This window comes from Muntiacus reevesi, chromosome 5 (genome assembly GCF_963930625.1).
Source record: "Muntiacus reevesi chromosome 5, mMunRee1.1, whole genome shotgun sequence".
NCBI classification, from domain to species: domain Eukaryota; kingdom Metazoa; phylum Chordata; class Mammalia; order Artiodactyla; family Cervidae; genus Muntiacus; species Muntiacus reevesi.
The window spans coordinates 7,676,071-7,692,856 of NC_089253.1; the positions used below are offsets into that span (position 1 = coordinate 7,676,071).

Consider the following 16,786-nt stretch of genomic DNA (forward strand, 5'->3'; position numbering starts at 1 on the left):
CAGCTTGCAGCCCACAGAGGTGCAGCTTCTTAACACGGTGTCTGGCTCCAGTGAGGGGTTCTCCAGTGTGGCATCCTTCAGTGGGTCCTCATCACTTTCCAAATGAGAGACTTAGCATTTTAGCATGAAGTTCAAGGCCTTTCTTGATCTGGTCTCTGTTACCCATCCTAGTCCCATCTCCTGTTCCTGTGATTCTTGACCATTCTGGATATCTTACTGTGGCTTCAGCTCAACCACCGTTCCCCTTATACTGTGGCCTGTACAGTCATCTCTGGCTAACTACACTTTCCCCTTTCTTTTCTTAAAGAGCTCCTATAAGCCTCTTGTCATTCACCCATCTCACTTCCTTCAGGAAGTCTCTTTTGAGTCCAGGTGGCCGAGGAAGATACTGTTTATCTGCTCCCATAATATCCCATGCTTACCCCAGATTAGAAGTCCTCTAGCACTGCATTGAGATGCTTTTTCTTCCCAATTATAACCCTAGAGCTTGGTTCTAGTCTGTGTTTAGTGAGTTTTATTCAATAAAAAGTTTCAGTCAACTATTTCATCATTGCTCTAAACATTTCTTCAATAAACAAAAGAAACTTTTTGTTTACAAACAAAAGTTTTTCATGCTTCAAAGACTGTAATTTTCTGAACACTAACAGAAAAATGCTTGCCTTCTAGAATTGATAAATATAGCAATCATTTTTCTTATGGTGGCATTCCATTTTATTTTTCACCATAAAAATTAGGGAGAGACCTTAAAGAGCTTTCCTAAGAACTGTGCTTCTTCATTCAATAAAACCTTCCTGACTCAAGGTGAAACGTCATTCATTTGGAGGTCAAATTTTCCCTTTATGATTTTTGGATAGACTAGATGAAGTAATAAAGGTAATTTTCAGAGTTAAAGCCTGTGGGTTGTCAAAACAAATCCTGCATTTTACAGTTGAGGAAGCTGTGCTCTGAAAGGGGGTTCCTATTGATTTCTCAGGCTCAGAGAGCTAGCCAGAGGTAGAACTGGAACAAGAATGATGGCTTCTCTGGTTTATTAGGGATGAGATGTGAGGAATTAAAAAATTCTTTTTAAACACCGGATGTTTTGGCGTTGTCTTAGTCCTGGGGCACATGAATAAATGAATTTCGTAGGTGCTCAGCTTTGAGAGTTCACAATAAAGAGATAAAGAAGAGAAGATGGTGGTATGGCATTGAGATAAACCAAAGGCACCCACAGTTTGGATTCGAAAGACATGCCTGATTTAATTTCCCCAGTGCTCCATTATAGACTCAAAATGTTTATGGACTCCTTCCTCTTCCTTATCACACTCCATATTTATCGCCTCCGTGCCTCTCCTCCTGTTCTTCTTACTAATTCATGTGCCCTTCCCTTTATCTCCACATACCCAAACCCTATCTGATGTTTAAGACCCACCTGAAAGGGACCTCCTGTGCAAACACTTCCTTAATCCTCCTTCCAGTGGTCACTCGTCCTCCCTTGAATCAACACAGCTCCACTCCCTCCTGTCTTGTCTCCTTTTAGCAACTTATTAGAGTTCTATTGTACCTCTCCAGATATCCTTTCCGATTTTCAGCAGAGCTTGCTGCAATGATTTGTCTCACGATTTAATGAAATCACTGTGGAGTTAGCCAAGATGTGGAGAAAGAGAAAGTACTGTGAAGGAGAATGAAGCAGAAGCAGCTTTTGGATGCCAAGGCAAGCGAGTTCAGGAAGAGGAATTATTACTTTTTGCTCTGAACCATTATGTTTTGTAGTCTTGTATTATCCTGATTCATTATTTAATCTTTCTTCCTCATCAGGCTTGTGTAAATGTGCTCTCTCAGGAAGGACAATGGACAATTTAGCTTCTTGTATACTACCTCCGCCTATTGGAGATCAAGAAATTATCTATTGTGTGAGGGATTCAAACACATTTCAACCTAATTTATAGGGTGAAGTTTGACAACAAATGATTTAAATTACTTGTTGACAGGACTGTTTTCCCCTTGTAATATAATGTATTATTAATACCACCATTTATTGGGTGTCGGGCATGGTGCTGTGCATTTTTTATGCATCATTTTATTTACTGCTCACAAGGAACTGATCTTATAGGTTCTGTTACTAACCTAATTATAGAGATCTAGGCTTACAAGGGCTAAAAAACAGAAAAACACACAAAACTCTTCAAAAGGTGTGTAGAAGGTAAGAGGTAGTGCTGGGATATGAACTGAGATTTTCCTGGTTACGAAGTAGCAGCTAATTTCTAACTGCTCTGCTCTACTATTTCTTATGGGGTACTATGACAGTGTGATAGTTTTCACGTATCAAGGATTAAGTTGCATTTTGAAAATGCATAGTATTTATTTTAAAGGAATGTTTATTATTATTTTTAACCTTTGTACTTTGGATAGAGCTAAGAATTGAATGAGCTGAATTCTATGCATACATCATTGCTTAGATCATGGGGTCGGTTTGACTTAAGAAATATCTAAATATGCTATATTTAGACAGGAAAACCACAGTGCTTAAGGGACATAGACTCTAGTTTGAAAAATAAAGATAAGAGTAACTATGATGCTTGATGGTATTGGAACAAAAATTAAGTCTTGATGGTGGTAGAAGGGGTGTGTGTGTGTGTCTGTGCATTTTAAACTTAATTAAAAAATCCTCTAGACTAGACTCAAGAAGCTAAAACAGAGTTTCTCAAACTCCTCAGCTCATAGAACCTTTAGCATCAAAGTACAAATAATTTTTTCATGATGTTTTTAGGCCAACAGAAATACTTAAAAGCTCTGTTTTTTTAATTAAAAATATTTTTTATATATATTCATCAATTTTTATTTTTTATTATTTTTGTAATATATATTTTATTGAAGTATAGTTGACTTACAATGTTTCAGGTGCATAGTAAAGTGACTCAATTATACATATACACATATATTATTTTTGAAATTATTTTCCATTAAACTTATAAGATATTGACTATAGTTTGTTAAGTAATTAGCACCAAACAATTTAATAAGTATTATAGCCTAATAATTTAATAGTCCTTTGGGAAAAATGGAGGACACAGTGAAAAGAAAATGATTTTTGTTTCATTTTTAGTAGCTATAATTATTTACCATAGGGACATGTGTTGCTTTGGGCCATAGAAGAGCATCTCAAAACTGAGTCAGAGTGGTCACCACCACCCTTATTTCCTGCTTCTTATTGATTTTCACATGATCTTGCTTTTTATCACACAAACTGCAAAAACGCCCGCTTCAAAAAGATATGAGCACATCAAAGGGAATGTAGCACAATCTAATGCTGAAATTGTGAACTGCCTCTAGCTGGTAGTTCTCGAGATGTCTGATTGATCTTGAGCACCTCTGCTTGCCTTGAAATTTAAAATTATCCAGTTGCACCCCTGTGAGTTCACTGAGGCCCCCCAGAGCACCTGGGCACACATTTTGGGAGTTTTACCTATGAAGGAATCTGTGAATTATTTAAGAGTGAAACCCTTAGAGTCCAGGGTCCCTTGTGAGTTATTTATAAAAGTATCTTTAAAGAAACTGTGGAGAGGCGGTTCTGAACTGGGGACAGATTTTTTTTCAGAGTGGATTTTGAGAGTGAGCAGGAGTTTAGTAGTCATGGAAAGTCAATGAATTGGATTAGAGATCTTGCTTTATTCAGCCCACTCCTCTCCCTGATGGGGCCCCCTCTCTCAAATAAGAAATCATTATTAATCCTTACTTTATTGTGAAAAGAATACTTGTGTTACCAACTCCATTCTGTTTCGCAAGTCCATTGTGAGCACAGACTAAGAGCTTCTCAGAGTACACGTGCGAGGGAGAGACGGTTGTCGTTAAGTTGCCATGTCCAACTCTGCAGCCCCATGGACTGCAGCGTGCCAGGCTTGCATGGCCTTCACTATCTCCCAGAGTTTGCTCAAACTCGTGTCCACTGAGCCAGTGATGCCATCCAACCATCTCATCCTCTGTCATCCCCTTCTCCTCCTGCCCTCAATCTTTCCCAGCATCAGAGTCTTTTCCAGTAAGTTAGCTTGTCACATCAGGTGGCCAAAATATTGGAGTTTCAGCTTCAGCCTCAGTTCTTCCAATTAATATTCAGGGTTGATTTCCTTTAAAATCGACTGGTTTGATCTCCTTGCTGTCCTAGGGACTCTCAGGAGTCTTCCCCAGCACCATGATTCTAAAGCATCAGTAGGGATCAGTATTAGAGGAATTCTACAGCGGGCTTGAGGAGACTACAGTGTAACTGGGGACACCATCTGCAGAGTTTGTGGCATGACTGATTGGATGGGCGAGCCAGTGGTGCATTGTCAGCGCTGTCTGATATCCCAGAGGAAAGAGCTGAGCCTGGGGCCAAGTAGTCAGAAAAAGCTCCAAGGAGGTAGGATTTGGTACAACCTTGAAGAACAGGAAAGATTTAGTTAGGCAGAGAGTCAGAGATGGTGTATGTTCCAGTGAGGAGGGAAGGCCGTGGAATGATGAATGAAAGGAAGAGGCAGAACTTAGCGAGCCCAGCAAGGATCCTGGCCTTGGTCTGAGGATTAGCCTTTGACTTGTAGATCAAGCTGTGCAACCTTAAAAAGCCCACAGGAGCCCAAGGGGGAAAGTAAATGGACTCTTTTCTCCGCCTGGCAATCACTTCTTCATCTTTCCTAAGGTCATCTCTGAAAAAATTGGTTCTCACTTCTGCACCACTCACACTTCTGCTCCTTGTTTCCCTAGGAAATGGGCATAAAAATCCCCCTGAATCCTGGCTCCCATTTTGTTTCTCTGCAATATTTCATGTACAGCTGGATGGTTGTATAGAAATGAGGCTGTGTGTTAAGGAGTATTTTGAGGCAAAGAAACAATCATGGGATCCTACGTAAGCTTGTATAAGAGACTTAAAAAAAGTGGATCAATAGCAATGATTTACTTTAAAATAAAATTATATAAATTTCGTTGAATTCCAAATAGTTTGTATAATTATTTGAATAAAATGGATATAGATACATACATTTAAATTTAAGGCAGTTTTATCTAACAATGTGAAAGGAATAGTATCTTAGCCACCTTTTTTTTTTTTTTTTTAACGTTAAGATTGAGTGCTTGGCTATGGAAGACAGTTTGGCAGTTACTTACAAAACTAAATATATGCTAACCATATAATCCAGCAATTGTGCTCCTTGGTATTTACCCAAAGGAGTTGAAAAATTATGTCCACACAAAAACTACACACATATGTTTATAGCAGCTGTATTCCTAACTGCCAAAAGGTGGGAGCCCCAGAGATGTCCTTCAGGAGGTGAATGGTCGGGGCTCCCCCAGGGGCTGAGCTGTAAAGAATCTGCCAGCCAATGCAGGAGCCTCGGGTTTGATCTCTGAGTCAGGAAGATCCCCTGGAGAAGGAAATGGCAACCCACTCCAGTATTCTTGCCTGGAAATCCCATGGACAGAGGCGCCTGGTGGGCTACAGTCCACAGGGTCACAGCAGAGTCAGATGCGACTGAACGCACACACAGGTGAGTGGTTCAACTGATACATCCGGATAATGGAATGATTCAGCACTAAAAAGAAGTGGGCTATGAAGCCATGAGAAGACATGGAGGGAACCGGAATGTATACTATTAAGTGAAAGAAGCCAGTTTGAAAAGGCCATACAGTTTGTGATTCCAACTCCATCACATTCTGAGAAAGGCAACGTTATGGAGACAGTGAAAAGAATAGTGGTCGCCAGAGTTGGGGTGGGGGAGAGGGGTGAAATAATGGAGCACAGAGGATGTTCAGGGTGATGAAATTACACTGGATGGTACCGTAATGATGAATACATGTCATTAAGCATTTGTCCAGTGACATAGAATATACAGCACTAAAAATTCACCCTAAAGTAAACCATGGAATTTGAGGGATTATGATATGTCAGTTTAGCTTCACCAATTATAACTGTTAGTGTATCGCTCTGCTGGGTGATATTGATAACAAGGGAAGCTATACATATATCAGGGCAGAGAGTATATGGGAAATCTCTATACTTTTCATTCAATTTTGCTGTGACCCTAAAACTGTTTTCAAAAATTTAAGTCTCAGTAATGATAAAAAATAAACAGATAAAAAAGACTGAGTGCTTGGTACTGATCAGCTCAAATGAACTCGACATAGTAATTCATAAAATATTGACCACAGATTTCTGCATATTCTGAGTTTTCAAGACATTCCAATATTTGTATTTATCCTCCAATTTGTAACTGTTGGGAAATTGTTCAAATTGCCTTAAATCTTGTGTGGGTCACATAACATGTGAGCAGCCCAATCTCCCATTTTGGCACCTGTTTTGGGTAGCAGTAGATTTAATTAAGCAAATTATAGAGTGACAACAGGACTTTGGATGGTAATTCTGGCGGAGGTGTACAGAAATTAAAATACAAGTAAATCTACAATCCTGACCACCTCGACCCTGCAACTTCAGACTCACGTATCCAGCTGCCTACTCACCACATCTGCATAGCAGACATCTCAAACCTAACATGCCAAAGTCCCAGTCGATTTCCGTAAAACCTGTGCCTCCCAAAACCTGCCCCATTTCAGCTAATGGCAGCTCCACACTTTCAGTAATTCAGGTCAAAAGCTTGGTAGTCCTTCCTGGGTCATCTCATAAGTTATAGTTCACCTATCTTCTCTACCTCCAAACTTATCTGGAAAATGGCCAGTCTAGACCATCTTCACTGCTGCCCCTGTGGTCAGCATCACTATCTCTTGCCCGGACTGTGGCTTCCCCACTTCCAGCCTTGACTCCTGTGTATCATCCCTCAATGCAGCATCCATAGGTATCCATTTACTTCTATTGGTTCACATTTCCCATCTGTGCAGTCTTTCAGTACTTTCCTCTTTCATCCAGAAGAACAGGTAGCCTCAGGATAATGGCCTGAAACTGTCAACAGTCTTGATCCTGTGATCTGCCTGCCTCATCACACATTCTTCTTCTCCTTTCTCAGCTCTCTCCAGCCAACAGTCTCCTCCTGTTCTCCACATGCTTGCCAGACCCTTCTGAGCCTCAGCATCTTTGTACTTGCCGCTCCTCCTGTCTGAAGCCCTCTTCTTCTCAACATCCTAACGGCTTGCTCCTTTACTTCTTTTTGGTCTTTACTCAAATGATACCTTCTCACTGAGCCTTCCTTTTCCATCTTGCTTTACTTTACCCTGGCCTCATGTGGCTCAGCTGGTAAAGAATTCTCCCGCAATGCGGGAGACCTGGGTTCGATCCCTGGGTTGGGAAGATCCCCTGGAGAAGGGAAAGGCTTCCCACTCCAGTATTCTGGCCTGGAGAATTCCATGGACAGTATAGTCCATGGGGTTGCAAAGAGTTGGACACGCCGGAGCAACTTTCACTAGCATACTCAATTCTCCTTTGCTGCTTTATTTATTATTTATTTGACTGCATTGGTCTTAGCTTCAGAGTGCAGGCTCAGTAGTTGGGGCAGTGGGCTTAGGTGACCTGCGGCATGTGGGATCTTAGTTCCCTGACCTGCATTGCAAGGTGGATTCTTAACCACGGACCACCAGGAAGTCCCTGCTTTTCTCCACAGCACTTTTCACCAGATAGTGTAATATTATGTGTATCTTACTGTTTTTGTTTATTGTGGATCTCTTTTTACTAGAATGTAAACTTCATAAGGGCTTCCCTGGTGGCTCAGTGGTAAAGAACCCACCTGCCAAGAAGGCAACACGTTTTAATGGTTTTTTTTCCCCTTAGTTGCTGATTTTTTTCATTGCATGTTTCTAGTGCCTGGAAATTCATTGGCATTCAGAAATTTTTGTTAGATGAATGAAAATAGTAAAGTGGTAGGACACAACTTAAATGAAGTGATTTCAGTGGGAGTGGAAAGAAAGTGATAATTGCCAATGACATGACAGAGGATGATTGTTAAAGACTTGATAAGCCTGAAAGTAATCACTGGGAGGGAGTGAAGAGTCAGGGTTATTTCTTCACTCAGCAAGGAGATCTTCCTGACCACCTACTAGGTGCATGGGTCAGTGTGTGTATGGGGCTGCAGAAACTTGGCTCTGGCCAGGGAAAGAGGTTGGCACTTTTGTAGGGGATAATTATCCAAGGTTAATTCTAGAATAGAAGCCTAAGTGACTTGGGAAAATGGTGATTGATTGACACTTTTCTGTCACTGGTTTGGTGGAGCAAAGAAGTGAGGAGAGATGATGAAAAAGTTGCAGAACCGCTGCCAGGGGGTCAGATGGGCCCTTGAAAGATGATGAAACCATGCTCTCCAACAATAGTCTGACTCTGGTCCTTGTCGGCGGGCTTCCCTGCACCTTCAAGACCTGCTTATACCACAGTCAATTCAGGGGCCATTTAATCTGCGTAGCAACTGGATAGTTTTTTTTTTTTTTTTCCTTTCTCCAGATCCTTCTTCAAAGTTCATGTTTACTTTTGATTTTATCTACCTGCTTTTCATACCATTTCTCTCTAGAAATAAAGAGTGTACTTTGGTATGGTATACTTTTAACCCTTCTGATTTTGCCATGACCCCCAAAATATATATTTGGAATAAATTGATTCCAAGGGATTATTTCTTAAGATGAGATTATTTCTTAGGACAAGAATTACTGTGAAAGCACAACATTCCAGTCTGAAATTCATTGCAAAGATATGCACATAATCCAGTTGGAATAATGTTAATTTTCTCCATCAATGAACATCTATTGATTATTTACTGAAAACAAGAGTAGAATATAGAGTAAGTATATTAGTAGGTGGCACTGGCTCATGACTATGAGATAATGCTGTATCTTAGAGGCAGGAAGAATTTTAATTTCAGTTTATTTCTACCACAGTACTTGGAGCTCTTACTATATCCAAACAGTGGAGAAATAAACTTCAAATTTACAGCATAAAATGTGACCAGCCTGCTCTCCAGGTTTTTGAAATGCCAAGTTGGAGACAGAAGCTTGAAGACACATCATGGTAAGTGTGAATGGACCAGGACAAAGAAAATGCCGTGGGGTCGTGAAAAAGGGAGCCAGGGTTCCAACTGGCGGGTTGTGTGAGGTTTCAGGGCACAGCGATAGGACACACAGGATGTGATTGAAGGTGAGAGTGGAGATGTGGAAGGAATTCAGACTTTGGGAACAGAGCTGCAATGAAAAAAGGCCAGGAAAGCCAGAGAGTAGTGAAGGATGTGTTCTGGGAAGGACAGGTCATCAGGCATGGCTTGGCTGTGGAGTTTGGAAGGAAGGGACGGGAGAAGAGATTGGAATGGTAGTTGGAGACAGTCTCCAAATGTGTAGTCTTCATTTGAGTGTCTTTTTTTTTTTTTTTTTTGAGTGTCTTTTTTAAAGCATGGAAGAGTCATTGAAGGGCTACAATGGCAGAGAATAATGGTAATGTTTGTATTTTGAAAATGATTCTGATAGAAATAGAAGTTTTAAGACTTAAGCTGCTGCTGCTGCTAAGTTGCTTCAGTCGTGTCCGACTCTGTGCAACCCCATAGACGGCAGCCCACCAGGCTCCCCCGTCCCTGGGATTCTCCAGGCAAGAACACTGGAATGAGTTGCCATTTCCTTCGCCAATGCATGAAAGTGAAAAACTAAAGTGAAGTTGCTCAGTCGTGTCCGACTCTTAATGACCCCATGGACCGCAGCCTACCAGGCTCCTCTGTCCGTGGGATTTTCCAGGCAAGAGTACTGGAGTGGGTTGCCATTGCCTTCTCCCAAGACTTTAGCTAGGGAGGGCTTAAAGAAAAAACAAAAAAACAAACAGTTTCCTAGGCTCCACACAAAAGCAATACAATAAGAATCTCCGAGGAGGATGCCCTGGGGACAGGTGTTCTGTAAATACTTTGGGTGATTTCTTTTGTCTCCCCAGCCCTAATGAGATATGTGTTAGTTGCCCAGTCGTGTCCGACTCTTTGTGACCCTATGGACTGTAACCCTCCAGGCTCCTCTGTCCATGGAATTCTCCAGGCAAGAATACTGGAGTGGGTAGTTATTGCCTTCTCCAGGGGATCTTCCCGACCCAGGGATCAAATCAAGTCCCTTGCACTGCAGGCAGATTCTCTACCGTCTGAGCCACCAGGGAAGCCTCTGTTGAGATATAAGCTTACTCAGTTTGTGTAAGTTTAAGGTGTGTGACATAATGATTTCATATATGTGTACACTGTGAAATCATTACCACAGTGAGGTGGATAACATCTCTATCACCTCACATAGGGCCTCCTAGCTGGCTCACTGGGTAAAGAATCTGCCTGCAATGCAGGAGATGCAGGAGTTCGATTCCTGGTTTGGGAAGATCCCCTAGAGGAGAGCACAACAACCCACTCCAGTGTTCTTGCCTGCAGAATCTGATGGACAGAGGAGCCTGGCGGGCCACAGTCCATAGGTCGCAGAGTCGGACACGACTGAGGCGACAGAACACACACACCTCACCAAATGACCTTCTTCTGTTTGCTGAGAACATTTGAGACTTACTCTTTTAGCAACCTTCCATTATGTAATACAGTATTGTTGACTATCATCACCGTGCTATGCCTGAGATCTCCAGAATTTATTCATCTTATAACTGGAAATGTGTACCTTTAACCAATATCTCCCCAATTCTCCCACCCCCTAGCCCCTGACAACCACCATTTTATTCTGTTTTTTATGAATTTTTGGCTGTTATGGAGTTTTTAGTTTCTTCATATATGTGAGATCAAATGGTATTTTCCTCCCTCTGTCTGACTTGTTTCTCTAACATAATACTAATGTTATTGCAAAAGAGAGGATTTCCTTCTCTTTTATGACTGAGTAATATTCTATTGTACATGTATATAGTTGGTCCTCTGTATCTGCAAATTCCACATCCACAGATTATAAAGGACAGAGTGCATTTTATAAGGGACCTGAGCACCTGTGGATTTTCATATGTTTAGTGGGTCCTGGAACCAATGTTCTGTGTGTACTGGGGATGACCACACCACATTTTCTTTGTCCATTGTTCTGTCAATGGACATGAGTGTGCCTGTTCAAGGTAGTGATTTCATCTCCTTTGTATATACCCATCAGGTGATTTCTTGTGCTGCCAGAACAGCAACTGTCTGAAGACCTTTGTTAGTTATTTATTTTAAGGGGAAATGGGGGTGATAATGAGATGCCGAGAACCTCAGGAGTTTTCAGGGGTCCAGATGAGGGCTTGAACTGGAGCAGTGAGCGTGCTGGTGGAGCAGAGGGGCAAAGCCAAGAGCCCCTTTTGAACTAGAAGTGTGGGTGGGATGTGGGCTTGAGGAAGCAGCTGGAAGGTGACTTTAGGGACCGCTCTGGTGGCGGTGTGGATGGTGTTTCTGGGAACCAGCACAGGAAACACAGGGAAAGTGGGAGGCAGGTAACTGATGTCTTCATATCTGGGAGGTTGATCAAACGGGGTTGGCCAGAGGCGATAATGAACTTAATTTGGGTCTTTAATTCAGTTCCTTGTTTTACCAATGAGGTAACCGAGACTCTGAATGATGAAGTGACTAATTTGAGGTCACACAGCTAGTTGGGTATTAGAAAATCCTCTTGTTATTTTTATACCTGTCTAGAAGATTCACTGCTTGGTTATGCCGAGAGCATCTAGATACCACTATTAAATAGTCACCAGGTGAAAAGTGTTATTAAATACACACTATAGCAGTGTTGCTGGTGTATGTTTTTATCTGGATCCATGACAGCAAACGGGCCATTGCGGGCCGTTGGAAGAGAGAACCAGGCCTTGATTTCATGGTGTTATCATGGGGCTTTGTGCATGTGTGCTAAGCCTCTTCAGTCGTGTCTGACTCTGTGACCCCATGGAATGTAGCTGCCAGGCTCCTCTGTCCATGGGAGTCTCCAGGCAAGAATACTGGAGTGAGTTGCCATGCCCTCCTCCAGGGGGTCTTCCCGACCCAGGGATCGAACGTGCATCTCTTACGTCTCCTGCGTTGGCAGGCGGGCTCTTTACCACTAGCACCACCTGGGAAGCCCAACATAGGGCTAGCAGACATGAAAACAGAAAGCAGACTTAGAGATTGGCCAGAACAACTTCATTCTACAGATGAGAAAACTGAGTCTCGGAGAGAAATATAGTTGTATAAGCCTACACAGGTAACAGGGGATTAAAATGAAGCCTCCCCCCCGCCCCACTCCCGCCTGCCATCTTCTGACCCTGCGACTTAGTGATTTATGTGGGAGGGTATCCAGACTCTTACCACATCCATTGTGCTAACCTTTGTGATTTGGCTGATTGCTTTATCATTTAATATCCCTTTCAGCTGAAAACTGAATCATGAGCCACACCTACATGGCTATGGAGTGTGTGTTTATGTTCGACAAGAAATGGGGACCTACGTGGAGAACCAACTCATTTTCAATCTGGGCCTCCAGTATGACACTTCTTGGCTTAGAAGTTCCTTGAGGACAGAAATTCTGTATCTGCAGCACAAATCACAGAACCTGGGCCATATCATCTATTCAATAAATGTGTGTCAAATGAGTGATTTGACCCCAGTGGCTTTTTTTTTTTTAACTATATTCTTTGTTTAAAAAGTAAATCACCTGTGATGGATTCATCAGGTCTCTACTCGGTCCACATGTAGGCACTCAGTAAGCATCACATGGTTCTTATTCTTTTCTTAAGAAACAGCGGAGAGGGCTGTCAGCTGACAAAGGCACGATAAAATGAGTGCTGGAAAGCCCTTGGTCTGAATGTGACCTCTTGCTGGAATGCCAAAAATACAAACTTGCCAAGTCTCCTGGCCCAGTGACCTCCATATACAAAGGTCTTTTCTTTCTAGAAACAAGCCTTTTTCTTCTGGTTTCTGATCTGACACACATACCCTCACAAACTCAAACATACACACACACACACAATCCCTACACAGGTGTAAGTCTATGTAGTGTGTGCTTTCTTTTCTTTTCTTTTCTTTTTTTTTTTTATGGACCCTTTCCCATATATTTGAAATGTAAAATCTTTCTTCTTAAAGGCTGCCTTACTGTACTATGAAAACCCTGGACAAGCAGATTATTGAATAACCCATGACTTTGCCCTTCATCTGATTATTTCTCTGAAAGGGATCATAAGACATCCTGAAAAAGCCCAGAGGCCTTCAGAGTTCCGAGTGATCACAGAGGGCCTTTTTCCCCTGTCTTCCTGAAATGTCATGGCCTCCCTGATCAGTATCAAAGGAAATCACTGTATGCATGAGGATCTAAAACAACAGAAAAAGGAAATAAAAGAAATTTAGAACTCATTTGGGGAAAATGAAAGTTCATCTGTGGGCTTGGGTCATATGAGGAGTATTATACCACTCTGTTTCATTGACTAGATGATTGTGGGGAATTTTTTAGAGTGCTGGTATAACCCAAGTAAGGAATATTTTAGGACAGTAATGTGGTGGCCCTGGCAAAGTGCTCTTCTTTCCAGTGATACATGCTTGAGGACACAGGCTCACACGCTAGGTGGGGAAGCCTTGACCTTCATGTGTTTTCATTAAGTGCTTATGGGTCAGTTCCTCTTACAAACTGCAGTGCTAATGCCAGTGTGAACATGACCTATGAAAGAATTTGGTAACTTGAATTAAAACTCACCGTCACAAAGCCTTGAACTCAAATGTTAAGTGTCCTTAGAGGTATGTTGACCTACAGATACATGCCAGTGTCAGCATTTTTTTTTTAAAGAGAAGTTGGCTTATTTTATACACACTTGACTTTGTTTTAATTTCTGAAACTTCATAAAACTCTGAACATGAACAGATTCCCAAATCACAATAAAATAACTCTGCCTGGTCATACACTTCTGGAATTTGGGGTTCAGAAAACATAAACCCAGTCTTCAGTATCTCCCATCTTCAGCAATTACCTGTGGACAGAGTTACAAGCAATAGGATTTTTTTCATATTTGTTGACCAGCTCAAATTCCTGTAATAGGCTTTCACAAACTCTGGTCTAGAACTCTGATTTCACTACCTTTGTCATGTTGTCTGTTATAATTTTTAACATGCTGGAGAAAGGGAGGAAAAATTCAGGTACCAGCTAGTTGCAAGGGACAGTGCTGGGTGCTTTACATACATCAATTCATTTCATCCACATAACAGCCCTGTGAAGTGCATATTATTACTTCTGTTTTGCAGATGAGGAAGGCTAAACTTATTGTGTTTAAGAAACTTGCTAATATTCATTTAGAAAATTAAGAATCAGAGCAATACTGATTATAGCTGATTGGTCTAAATAAGACCAATCCATTTATTTATTTACATATTTATACGTCAGAAGGCTTTCCTTATCCAATAGATTGCAGACTAGTTAAGGGTATAGGTCATCTAGTTCACTGTCATATTCCTAGCAGGTAGCTCAGAAACTGGCATCAATGGATAAACATGTGTTCTGTTCAGCTGAGTTGAATGGGACACTCCTGGTACATAAACCCAGGGGAGAGATAGTACAAGACCATGGTTTAGTAACTGAGGGTATTCATTGTTGGTAAATAACTATGAGCTTTGGATTCAAAAAGCTCAATTTTGGATTGTAACTTCTTAAGCTTGCATCTGTATAATTTGAAGAAGTTACTTAGCCTCTCTTGGTCTTACTTTAAAATGGGAATAATAATTGTACCTTCATGATTATTTATGGAAATCACATTTCTGATGGTTAGTGAATGTACAATAAATGCTAGCTATTACTATTATCCTTAACAGGAGTTAACTGTGGATGCCTCTGTAACATACTCACCTAATTAGTACTAATTGTCCCACTAAAATGTAAACTCCATGATGGGAGGTATTTTCATGTTTTAATCATTGTATTCCAAATATTTAGAACAGTATTGTCCAGTAGAGCATTCTATGATAATGAAAATGTTCTCTATTGGTGTGTTTAATACTGTAGCCACAACCACATGTGGTTATCAAACACTTGAAATGTGACTGAGGAACTGAATTTTAAATTTTGTTTCATTTTAATTAAACCAAAGTAGGCGTATGTGCTAGGGGTATACTGGATTAGCACAGTTCTGGAATGTTTCATGGTTCAAGGATATTTCAATAATTACTTATTAAATCAATGAATCCCCTTGGGATTAAAAAAAAAAAAACCCAAAAACAGGAGCTTCCTGGTTGTATATTTAGCACATTTTTTATAGATAAGCAATGAAACACTTTACGGAGTGATCTGCTCATTCTGGAAGCCTTATTAGGGTCCAATATATGGTTCAGTTTACAACAGAAATGAATTTTTGATTTCTATTTCTTTTTGGTGATAGGTCAAGAAAGATTTGGAAACATGACACGGGTCTATTACCGAGAAGCTATGGGTGCATTTATTGTCTTCGATGTCACCAGACCAGCTACGTTTGAAGCAGTGACAAAGTGGAAGAATGACTTGGACTCAAAGTTAAGTCTCCCTAACGGCAAACCAGTTTCAGTGGTTTTGTTGGCCAACAAATGTGACCAGGGGAAGGATGTGCTACTGAACAATGGCCTCAAGATGGACCAGTTCTGCAAGGAGCATGGTTTCGTGGGATGGTTTGAAACATCGGCAAAGGTAATGTGACCTTAAAGGATAAACTTATTGTAGGCAGGATTCACAAAGAAAATGGAATATCATCATCATCATTATTATCATAATAATAGTGTATGTTTGTTTAGCGATTTGTAGTTCCCAAACTGCTTTAAGCTCTTTCTCATTTCAAGGGGATGGGCACAACTGTGACGTACAATTTAAGGTGTTTGTGGCTAAGCCAGCAAAGCAACCTGTGTGTGATCACACTGACAGTATTCAGTAACTGTGTTCGTGTATGGAATGCGTATGCTGTGTCAGTGGGATTTTTGTGTGTTTTCTCATTTAGGCCTCACAGCAGCCCTGGTAGGTAAGAATGATTTTAATCAATGAAAGAAACAGGCTTCAGCTTCAGTGTCAGTACTTTATTCAAGTATTAGTTGGCTCCATCAACACTTAATACGTTTCACTGTGTATCAGGAACGGTGCTTTGCCCTAGAAATGAAAAGATGGCCAAAACACAGAACTAGCATATTGGGAATATTGGAACAGTGGGGTGAGAGAGTGGGTGGCAAATACGCCTGTAAGGAACATATTGTGGCTTGGCACTGCTCACACTCCTGGTGGCAGCGAGTAGCAGGAAGTGTGGGCCGAGTCAGGGCCGGAAGACGCAGAATCCAGTGTGAGCTGGTGAGGGGCTGACCCTCCCCTCTGCACCCCATGCTGTTATCTGACGTGTCAGGGGCACAACTTTTACTCTGCTCCTTTCGTCTCTGCGTCTCAGTATCAGAGAGAAAATAGTTTCATCATACATTTTGGAAAAAATTTTAAAAATCACAAGTTAAAAGTAAATGGTTCAATATATTTTTCTGATATGTCCTATGTGCAGATATATATAAATATATATATATATGTTTTACATTACTAAGGTTGCATTCTGCATAGTTGGAAATCACAATTTTTCCACTTATTTATTTGTGGAATACACATATTGTATACTTGTGGAGGACAGGCACTTTGCTAATTGTTTGGGATTCATCTTTGAGTAAGATAGGCACCATCTCTGCACTGACGGTAATTAACACTTAGGCCTTGCTGTGAACCTTTGAGCGCATGGTTTGGAAATAGAGCTTGAATGGACATCATTTAAATAGGCTGAAAGAAAGAAAGTGAAGTCGCTCAGTCATGTCCGACTCTTTGGGACCCTATGGGCTGTAGCCTACGAACCAGGTTCCTCCATCCATGGGATTTTCCAGGCAAGAATACTGGAGTGGGTTGCCATTTCCTTCTCCAGGAAATCTTCCTGACCCAGGGATTG

The 16,786-nt window shown here is 41.2% G+C and overlaps 1 protein-coding gene across 2 annotated transcripts in view; it reads left to right on the forward strand.

Annotated features, from left to right (window-relative positions):
* Positions 1-16,786, forward strand: part of RAB38 (RAB38, member RAS oncogene family) — a 62,741-nt gene that overhangs the window by 10,308 nt on the left and 35,647 nt on the right. For both annotated transcript variants that reach the window (XR_010663361.1, XM_065936713.1), the window contains exon 2: positions 15,233-15,513. Coding sequence is in view for 1 of the 2 variants with exons in the window: in XM_065936713.1 (XP_065792785.1) it covers positions 15,233-15,513 (281 nt within the window). In the remaining variant the exon portion in view is untranslated. The remainder of the gene's footprint in view (positions 1-15,232; positions 15,514-16,786) is intronic.